Raw genomic sequence first — 11,247 nt, 5'->3', positions numbered from 1 at the left:
ATTGCTCTCAGTCGCTCTTTTACTTATTTCACACTAAATTTAAATTTTTTATTGTCATATCCATGAAAATATACCGTAATACAGTAAATAACCTTAAAAACATGAATTGACTACTCAATTTTTTACTATGTCACTCGGTTGCCATTCGATCGCTTTTAGTTGTTCTCAGTCGCTCAACTTTATTTGGCAATTCACCAAATTTCTTATCTTTTATATTATTACATACAATATATAAAGGAGTTTTGTATGGATGTAAAATAAATTACAAAATTGTCGAATCCAAAAAACACAAAATACTATTTCAATACAACCGCTACAAATCACTAGTTTTTGTTTGCACTTAGTACAAAATTTAAAAGCTAAAAAACATCCCACAACCATCAAACAATGCCACAATATTATCCTGCATAGGGCTGGGTACGGTATACCGTACCGAACTACGATACCGTACCGTATCATACCGATATAAAGAAATTCATACTGGTAATTCGGTATATCAAATTTTCGGTATGGAGAATTTTTATACCGAATACCGTACCGGAATTAAAAAAAAATTCGGTATACCGACAAATTTCGGTATACTGAAAAAAAAACTCGGTATACCGAAAAATTTTTCGGTATATCGAGTTTTTTTTCGGTATACCGTGAAAATTTTTTTTAAAAAAAGAATATATCGAAATAAAAAATTTTATATACCGATACCGATACCGAAAATTTCGGTACGTTACGTATACCGATTTTTCGGTATATTCGGTAAATTTTTCGGTACGATATGACGGTATTTTCGGCATTCGGTATTTTTCCTCAGCCCTAATCCTGCATTATTTCCGAGTCCATAAAGTTAAATTTACAAATCAAATTAATTTTTTTGAATTAATATGAATTAATATTAAATTTTATAGAAGTCCCACCCCCCTCATTATTTTCCCAGTCCGAGAATCAAATTATACTGCATTATTTCCGAGTCCGAGAAGTGAAGATTTCAATGCTTTTCTTGTCCCACAAAAATTTGGGTTAAAAATTCGCTTCTTTTTTTTCCTTTTCTTTCAAAATGAAAATGGATTCTGAGAATAGTATTTTCTATATACAAATGCAAATCAGAGCACTTCCTTTTCAAGTTTAAGCACAGCCATGAATGCTTCTTGAGGTACGTCCACTTTACCAATTGCCTTCATTCTTTTCTTTCCCTCGGCCTGGTTGGAGTGCAACGAAACCATTAGTCGACCATTACAGGTTTGATAAGGAAACATACATACAGATATGCGGGTCAACAGTTCCTAGAAACTGCCATAATGTAAATATAAACCGACAGGAATACAATACGTTAACCCGCATATCTATTAAACACACCTGTTTCCGCAATAATTTCTTCTTCCTCGTGATGTCTCCACCTGGAGAAAACAATCAAGAAAAGTAATTGCATAGAAAATGTAAAGGTTGGTAAGATTTTCATCATATGTTCTTCCCCATGAAAGAGTTGATTCAGAATAATCTCAATAAATGAACACCATTATATATCAAGAAAGTATCAAAATAAGAGTAGGAAAACGATGTGTCATGAGAAACACAATATTCTGATATGATGTTAGAGACCATTTTTGTTCAAAAGTTAGGACTTGTGGAGGTATCCAACAATAGTTTTAGTTTAATGTATATCCTTCCATAAAGTAACAGACTAGAGAACATATACAACAAAACAATATTATGCAAGGCGTACATATCTATGTCAGCCTTGTATTGAGCAACAAAGGGCCATAAAGAACCACCCAACCACCAAATACCAACTTACTAAATTTAAAAGAAACTGTGAATCTAGTATAATATGAGAGCTGTTTTGATAGGATGCCGGAAACCAATATTAGTAGTTTTATATTTTAAGTCATGACCATACAATCTTTTATATCTTTTTAATTTGACCTAGCATATGAGCTGTATCATGGACATATAACATATTAACATCATCGCTGCAGTTGGCAGTCTGTTCGTTGAGACATAATCTCACCATAGCATTTCGCAAGAACATCCTTCCTGATAGCAGACAAAGTTTCGCTGGCGATCACTTTGGAGCCTATGCATGCCTGTGAAAAAGGTGAGGCACTTTTAGACTACATAGTCTACATTACAACCAAGAAAGCTCCAAAATACATTTTGTGGTGGTTCGTTTCATTTGGATAATCAGATTTAGTAAGCATATGGAAACTTATAGAGAAAGAAGAGTTACATGCACAATCCACATCTAATCGCAAGTGGCATTTCTTACAAGATTGAAGTGAATGAAAATTTTAGGTGGATTGACCCTGATAGAATCCTGATAGTGCTTCCCAGAAAATAAGTGAAGTTACCTGGATTGGAACTTTAAACATTTGTCTGGGTATTAGTTCCTTCAGTTTTTGAGTCAAAGCTCTCCCAACAGGATAAGCCTGAGAAAGGTGCGTATGAGTATATATTTCATTCTGTGAAAATTCTAGCAAACCAGCCAACAAGAGTTTGATACCTTGTCTTTATGCACGATAGTTGATAAAGGCTCCACAAGATCCCCATTAATTTGAATATCAAGTTTTATCAGATCACTTTCTGTATACCTATTCATGATTCAAAAAACTCATGGTAAAACAGTCATAAATCTAAAAATATAGTTAGTATGTGCCTTGGATAGCTAAAAGGTAATAGAAGTAATTAACTGAATGAATGTAAATATAAACCGACAGGAATACAATACGCTACAATTTCAAGAAATGAATAGCTTAGCCTGCTAATCTAAGTAAGAGTGATGTTCATGAAGAAAGAAGAAGAAAGTGTGAGGCTGGTTCGTCAATCCAGAACAATATCTAAATAACAACAGCAGTTTCACAGCAGAAGAAATCTTTTGCCTAGTTTGGTTTATAATTAACTATTTACTCCAAAAGATCGATTGATGTGTGTACCCAATTAAGGAGTACTCCATGCTAGCATAGCCTTTGCTCTTTGACTTCAGCTGATCAAAGAAATCCCCTACCATCTGCACAATGAACAACCCAAATCCTCGAAGTGAAACACAAGACAGAAAATGAAGGCAATACTTTCTAATCACCAGAAATTCAAGTCGCTTTAACCTCAAAGAGGGATACCTCAGCTAGTGGTAACCTATAAATTATCGATGCTCTACTCTCAGTAATAAACTTCATTTCAGTGAACTCTCCTCTTCGGTCCTGAGCAAGCTCCATTAGGGCACCAATATATTCTTTTGGAGTGAGCATTTCAATCTGTATGTTGGGGAAAATATCAGTTAATTACATGCTCAAGCTATCTGTTAAAAACTTTGAAACTGGTACCGACACACAAGGCCAAAGCAAAGGTGACCAACCTTAACAAATGGCTCTTCAATTGACCTTCTGTTTCCAGGTTCAGGAAGTAAAGATGGATTTGAACATTCAACCTGTTCCAAAATAGGAATACATATAAATTCATTAAGAAAGAGACGGCCAACAATATCTTACTTCAGAATGATAATGCATAAAACCCAGCGGCAGCAGAATTCAGTCAACAAAAAGAAATTTAGGGAAATTACAGAATAGATCAAAACTATAACATGTGAGAACATTACAAGGCATAAACATAAGAGGGAACCTCTAAAAGTGGTTCATATAAAATATGGACTTCAATAAAGACTTGAGCTGGTGACAATTAGATATTTATCATACAATTATACTTAAATTAAATCTTCAAATCCATATCCATGCAGGACCCTGACAAATTTACTCTTTTCATATATAAAATGATTTGATAACACTTTCTACTAAAGCAGCTGGTTTATCAAAAGATGTGCATATTACAGATATATGAGGACATGGAAACACAAATAACTGAAACGATAAAGCAAGGAACCCAAATACCAAACTGTAGCAGTCCAACATGACTACTATTGCGTTCATATTCCTAATGCTACAGAAGAATAGCACTTGTAGCTACAGAAGAGAGACAGCTCTCATGATAAATGTTAATAAATAAACAAGAATCAGCGAAAAAAATCAAGAATGGGACAAGTAGATATTACAGTATCACCGTTTACACAGTTCACCCTGTAAACAACACTTGGGGCTGTGGTTATTAGACTCAAATTGTATTCACGTTCCAGCCTTTCCTGTGGAACAGAACTCATTCAGAACAGTATCCATATCATTACAAAGCAAGTGGTTCTAGTAGATGTAACCAAGATTAAAACAGCAAAACATACTGAAAAACCAGTTCACCTGCACAATTTCCATGTGAAGAAGACCTAGAAACCCACATCTAAAGCCAAATCCCATAGCGCTTGAGGTCTCTGGCTCAAACTGTATGGTAACACAATTACTGGGAAATATATTTTTATGTATATTATTCAGAAGCGTAACATAAACAAAATGGTCAACAAAAACTTAGATGGGGCACAATTGTACAACATCCAAAGATCCCAACAAAATAGAAAAACTAATGGGGTCTGATATAAAATGTTCTTCAGTAACGTTTAGCATTTGTCGCATTTGATACTTTTTTTCTCAAAATTCTCAGAAAGTAAAGTATCCTCGTAACTTTCTTCTCTATTGCTCGGTTACTAGCGATAATGGTCCCTGAACCAAGTAGGGGAAGCAAAGAAGACAGAAATAAAGGCTCGAATAATCGATAAATTTGCTACAAGCTTCTGTATTCGATGTTTTACAAAAGAAAACAACCATCTTTATTTATACTAACAACTCACGCATGCAATAACTCGCATGCATATATTTTTAACCTAATTAATTATTTTTAAATCTTTGTTTTAAATTATGATCAACAAATTATTTTGTTGTTTTTAGAATTTACTAAGATAGGTTTTTATATTAATTTTTATTGAACGAAAGAAGAAGGGGTATTTTGCCAATCTACTAAAATGAGCGAAGTAGTTATTCTGAACTGTTGGTGAATTACTTATACAATATATAGTATACAATTATAATAATAAGATTAAGATTTATTTCCAAGATGGTTTTACATGTATATTTATAATTTTATTTTTTAAAATCCTCCAATCCCCAAAGCACAATCTTGCGACAAAACTATCAAAGAGGGCCTACCTTTAGAGCAGCATCATTAAGCTGCAATTTGTCTAAAGCATCACGCAACTCATGAAATCTACAATAAGAAAACAATCATTGTAATTTATTCAAAATTGCAATCCCCAATATATTAAGCACATAAAGAATGAAACAGGGTAATACTGGTCAGCATCAACAGGAAATAGGCCACAGAAAACCATTGGTGTAACCTCCTTGTATCCAGGCAGCGATTGTTCAGCTTTCCTACTGTACTGTGTTATTGTGTCACCCACCCTAGCATCTGCCACTGATCTTATGGAAGCTGAAAGATAACCTACCTGAATGATATGTGTTGCTAAATATTTGTACTGGAAATAAATACTAAAATGCTTAGAGAACAAACATAAAAATGACATCGCTACAGAATTGTCAAAGTACACTGTACGAAAAGGATTTCAAAGGGGAGAGTAAAAAATCCAGTGGATGAGTTACTCTCGTTTTTCTGAGCATCCATGAAAAAGTTTAACAAGAAAATTCGATATTTTCCACGTCTCCAGCATACACTCTTCAAAGAAAATGCGTTCAAATTCTATCAAAGAAGCATGCATCAATCACGAGACCAAGCAAGATGAGATTTTCCACCTCTCCAGCATACAACTCTTCAACCTGCAACTGGTTAGGAGATAAAACTCCAACTTCATCAGCATAATAATCCTGCATTTGAAATTCAACATTAGCGCTGATTTTGCGTAAAATCCGTAGATCCAAGCTACATTTCAGAAACGGGGCACCAAAAATATTTAAACATATTTTTTCCCAACTACATGCTGGAATAATAAATCCAGATGGGCAAGCAATCAGTTACAGGTAAATCAATTAACTGGTAAACTATGGAATTTACTCTCTCAGTAGATTCACGCATCAATGAAATTAGGTCTGAAAAGGGCTGACGTTCCTCTCCAGGCTCCTCAAGAAGTATATAACATCATTTTCATAAACGAAACCTCATGAAAACGCTGCATGATTGTGGGGCCATACCTTTCCACTTGCCATAAAAAATATTCTGTCTCCTTTTCTCAAAATTCCATCAATAAGTCGAAAATATACAATGACCCCTCTGTATGCATCATAGTAGCTGCCAAATATTTCAAAACCACATGCAGTAAGAAGATGATTGACATATTAACAAAAGCAAAGCCAAAATTAAATCAATTCGGCATCTAAAATTAATTTGATGTATGCAAATCACTATACCTTTTAAAACAGAATCAGGTAATTAGTACGGAGAACATGATAAGGTAAAGTGAAAAGTTTCAGTTTATCGCGTAAAACATTATCTGCAAATAGAAAACATTTGTAGCAGAAGACATGAAAACAAAAGATTTTGACTTCTCAAAACCATGAAAAGAAGTCCAAGAAGGTAAATTTCATCAAAAACAAGTACAACAGAGAATATGCTATTTATATAAAAACCACGCACCAAAAGAAGCCAGACATTTCTTTGAGTTTTTTCTCTTGTTGTAAGGAAAAGATTGAAAAATTCAAATCAATCTGTTATAGACTTATAGTAGGAAGATGATTATTTGAGGAAACTAACAGCAATATAAAATCATGTAAATAACTAACCAACACAAGAATTGAGCATCACAGAGTTTATTATAGTAACAAAATTTTATACCTATAAAATACTAAAAGAAGCCGGACATTTCTCTTGAGTTTTTTCTCGTGTTGTAAGGAAAAGATAGATTAAAAAATCAAATCAATATATTATGGAAAGGAAGAGGATTGTTTGAAATAACAGCAATATAAATTCAAGCAAATAACTTACCAACACAAGTATTAAACATCATAGAGTTTATCATAGTACCTAAATTTGATACCTATCAAATATGAGAGCCCTCAAGGGTCTTTCAGCAGTATCTTGAGGCGGGGGGATCTTTTGGACAATTGCATTTAGAATTTCCGTGATACCTATCCCTTCCTACAGAATAATAGTAAGTATTAAAATTTACCCAAGACCTCCCCGACGATCATCCACAAACCCTTTCTCCCACAAATGAACCTTTTTATACATCATAAAGTCGATAGAGGATAGCATTTTCTGTCAAAGTCTAAATGGCAAGGAGATGTATGGAAATAGAGCCAACCTTCGCCGAGCAGTGAATTGCTTCACTACAATCCAGACCAACAATCTGTGAAGAAAGATTAGCAATTTCAGAACTGAGAGAACACTTTTAGCATAATCAAGAACATTTTTTGCTTCTTAAGTTATTAATCCTTGACTTAAAATGAAAGTCATGTCGAGGTAATGACTGCTTTTGATAAATATGTTTAAAGATTGAAAAGGTCCATCATAACAAAAGACAATGTTATCATCATAACAATACAATTCCCTAACTTGGATCCAAATTCCTCATTTTGGTGAAATTCTTCAGTAAACCATCAAGCATGACAAACCAACCTCTTCGATCTCTCGAGAAACTCGATCTGGCTCAGCACCTGGAAGATCTATTTTGTTCAAAACCTGAAGAACACAAATGCTTGAAAACTCAATTGCCAAGTGATTACAGATCATATAGAATAGCAAATTTTGATGAGCGATTGATAAAATTCTAAGAGTACGGAATTGTTGTTGTATATGGGTCCATCTACCAAAAGCTAGACTGCCAAGAAATTACCTCAAAAACTAAATAAATGAAACTCACCAAAAGCTAGGGGAAATATGATTTCGAATTTCTCATTGTGGATTAAGTGAAAAACACAAACCCAAAAATATGCTTTTTTGCAGAGATTCTAACGTGCAAGATTGAAGTTCACGCAATGCACTTCATTTTAATCCTTATCACTGTCCTCACCCAACACCAACACCGATTTCCACCCCTGGTTTCACCAAACCAGCGTCACAGCAACAACATCATTCCTAGCACCACGATTCTGCCTTCAGCAGGGTTATTTGCTCTCTTTGAAATTATAAATTTTTTAAGAAATGTACAGCCATCTTAAGTATCATATTTAGTTTTATGTTTATGTTTAGATTTAAATAAACCATTGTTTCTGTTAAATAGTCTGAGTTCAAATACTGCTAGCATTTATTGCGTTGCATTATGTAGTCTTCCTAATGTGCATCTCATTTTACTCATTCCATGTTCCATGGGGACACCACATATCCTTCAAAAACAATGCATTCTAAAGTTAAAAGAGAATCAAGCAATTTGAAGTTAGAGTGAAAGTTCCCCTTACTGGAATGATCTCAAGATTGTTTTCCAATGCTAAATACACATTAGCCAGTGTTTGGGCCTCGACCCCCTGCAAAATAATGTTTAACCACCAATCTTAATATTGACTATCACAAAAAATATATTTCTATTTGAGACTTCGATATGATAAAATTGGTTCAGAAAAGGATAAATTCATGTAAATAAGTAACTCCCATGGGTGTTGGGAGAGAAACAGGTAGGATTGAAAAATGACCATGCATTGAAAAGAGAGAAGCGGCTCACCTGAGAAGCATCCACAACAAGGAGAGCACCCTCACAAGCGGCAAGAGAGCGAGAAACCTACAGATGTTGTAAAAGAGAACGAACAAATGTGGGGAATACTGGTGGGCACCATCAAATATCAAAATTTCATCAAAAATAATCTTACAGTGTCAGTAATATACCTCATAGGAGAAGTCTACATGACCTGGAGTATCAATAAGATTTAGGCAATATGGTTCATTTCTATGAACATAACGCATCCGCGCAGCCTATGAGGAAAAACATTTCAATGTTCAATAATTTTTAAGTAACAATGATCACGGTAGAGAGCAACTTCAACTTAGATTTCATATTACCTTTAACAGATCAGAATAACAAGGCATTACAACAAATATTAGGCATCTTACCCAGCGGAAAGGCTACATCTATTACCGGACCTATGATTTGGACAATACACCCCAGTTTTTTTCCCCCAAGCATCAGATTGCAGGTCGAGAAGAAAAAATTGTATCTAAATCCATCTCCCGTACGAGAGAAATTCCAATAACCAAGGGCTATTTTCACTAGAAAGATCGCAATGTACAACTGTGAGACTCTAATGTCACGGAAACAATTTTGGATTATAGAATACTATTGTCACCTTACATGCTGAACTCCAGTGCCCTTAGAAAATAATATGTTGCAACTTACAGCAATTATGTGGTCGCAAGAAGATCAGATCTGCTATTTAACTCCTGATACCTAATTTATTCTATGAGCTGCACTCAGTTGGGGAATACAACTATCCTTTGATTCAGGTAATCTCGTGTTGAACAATTCTTAAAAATATTCTGCAGTCAACTTCGAACAGAAATATACATGAGAGATCATGCTATGCAATTTCAATAAATAACTAACTTGAGGTTGCATCTGATTCAATGACATGCAACAAGAGCCTAACAGACCAAACGAGAACTAACTTCACACATGTTTTATATATCAATTAAAGTAATTACTTGGCCACAAAGTCGACCTGTAATTTAATAGTTATGCCTCTTTCTCTCTCCAAGTCCATGTTATCGAGAAACTGTTCCTTCATCTCTCTGCTTTCCACAGTGCCAGTCATCTGCAACAGTTTATCCGCCAAAGTCGATTTCCCATGATCAATATGAGCTATGATGCAGAAATTCCTTATATTTGATGAAGGCACCTGCCATTTCAATACATAATAACATTTATTTTAATCTAAAAAACAGCTCGCTCTTCATATGACATAACACGGGTTTGATCTTCAAATTTTCCTCATTAGTGGCACAATGGAATTAAATGCTTTATTTCTTTATCTACCCTCACAAATATGGTTCTTCATCACTTTGGTTTAGTGGTAACGGCTCCAAGGAATAAAATTGAAAATCTTACCACTCTATATCAGCATTCTTCCTAATTCTTTTTCCTAAAACCTAGTTGAATGATTATTAAGGGACAATTTTCAAAATAAAAACTGTTCTCTCGGAGAAACTACAATTTCGGAAGTACTGAAACCTTCGAAAGGCGGTCTTTGCCAGCACGAGCGGCAAGTTCGATTTCAGCATCAGAAGGAGGGCGTCTAGGCTGAATGCCAGTAACCTGGCAACGTACGCCACCAAAACCACAACGCCGCTTCTGGTGCAATAAGCCGATTTCTCTGGCAGAAAAGCAATTCCTGTGATGAAAAAGAGATTCGGCTCTGCTTAAATTAGAAGAGCGACGAGGAACGAAGGCAGTTGAGTTTGAGCGGGGATTTGGGGCCAAAAGAAATTTGAGGCGGTAAACATCGGCGGCGACGGCCATATTTCCGCAGCGGAGCGGCAGTGGTTAGCGTTTTGGTGTTAATATTTAGTTGAGCTCCTCCGGGGGTGAGTCGCTGCCATTGTTTGAGCTTTGGTCTGTTTTCAGCCACACACAATGAATGAGAATCAATACAAGACAACGGCTATCTGGACAGACTGCTTGCTTCTTCTTCTCCAGTTTTCTTACTGCTTTTTTGTCCAATTATACCTTGGCTACTCACGACTTCTATATGCCAAGCTTTTTTTTTTTATCCGATTTAAAACAAAATAAAAATAAAACATCATCCATGTTTAGTTTTCAACTTTAACTTAAAAAAAAATGAGTAAAACTTATTTTGATATACCAACTATTGATAAATTATCAAATTGGTCTATACATTATTGAAAATATCTTAATTGGCGCATAAAGAAATTATAACGTAAAATTTACACATTACTTAAATTGCATTTAAGTTTAATTTTTTTTTTTATCAAATTTAACTACATACACATTTTGTTTTTCAAAATTATTTATCGAGTAAATTTGTAAAATAATTAATATTTTATTATACTATTTATAAAAATTGTGTATCATACATACGTGAAAGTGTTCAACATGAAATTTGTATTCATAAATAAAAAGACATATATGATATATCACATTGGAAAAAACGGCTAATGCAAATAGCGACACAACAATACATGAATCTCACTCATCATCTCGATTTGCACAATACCACTCATCGAAAGTTTTTGTGTTTGATTTAAACATTTTTAACTATTTTGATGTTTTTTTTTTATTTTTATTGTACTTTTAATGAATATAAAAACAAAAATGTGTATTTTATAGTATATTAAAAAATATTTTAGTTGTCTATATTTTAATTTATTTATAAATTATAATTTTTTAATATATAATTATAGTACTATAATATATATAAAGAAAAAACA

At 34.2% G+C, this 11,247-nt stretch overlaps 1 protein-coding gene across 1 annotated transcript; it reads right to left on the bottom strand.

Moving 5' to 3' along the window:
• Positions 1-935: 935 nt before the first annotated feature.
• LOC140887520 (translation factor GUF1 homolog, chloroplastic) lies at positions 936-10,491 on the bottom strand. The gene is made up of 22 exons (XM_073294792.1): positions 10,031-10,491; positions 9,522-9,698; positions 8,692-8,778; positions 8,531-8,587; positions 8,271-8,336; positions 7,492-7,554; positions 7,178-7,222; positions 6,911-7,011; positions 6,069-6,165; positions 5,673-5,744; positions 5,214-5,368; positions 5,070-5,127; positions 4,230-4,310; positions 4,034-4,120; positions 3,344-3,415; positions 3,108-3,242; positions 2,925-2,998; positions 2,495-2,582; positions 2,343-2,420; positions 2,003-2,078; positions 1,351-1,391; positions 936-1,193 (listed from the first exon to the last, which is right to left on the bottom strand). The coding sequence occupies exons 1-22, from the start codon at positions 10,316-10,318 to the stop codon at positions 1,098-1,100; spliced, it is 2,094 nt and encodes a 697-aa protein (XP_073150893.1). The 5' UTR covers positions 10,319-10,491; the 3' UTR covers positions 936-1,097.
• Positions 10,492-11,247: the final 756 nt, after the last annotated feature.

The sequence above is a fragment of the Henckelia pumila genome, chromosome 3, assembly GCF_033568475.1.
Source record: "Henckelia pumila isolate YLH828 chromosome 3, ASM3356847v2, whole genome shotgun sequence".
Classification (NCBI taxonomy): domain Eukaryota; kingdom Viridiplantae; phylum Streptophyta; class Magnoliopsida; order Lamiales; family Gesneriaceae; genus Henckelia; species Henckelia pumila.
This window is presented reverse-complemented; position numbering and strand designations above follow the sequence as displayed.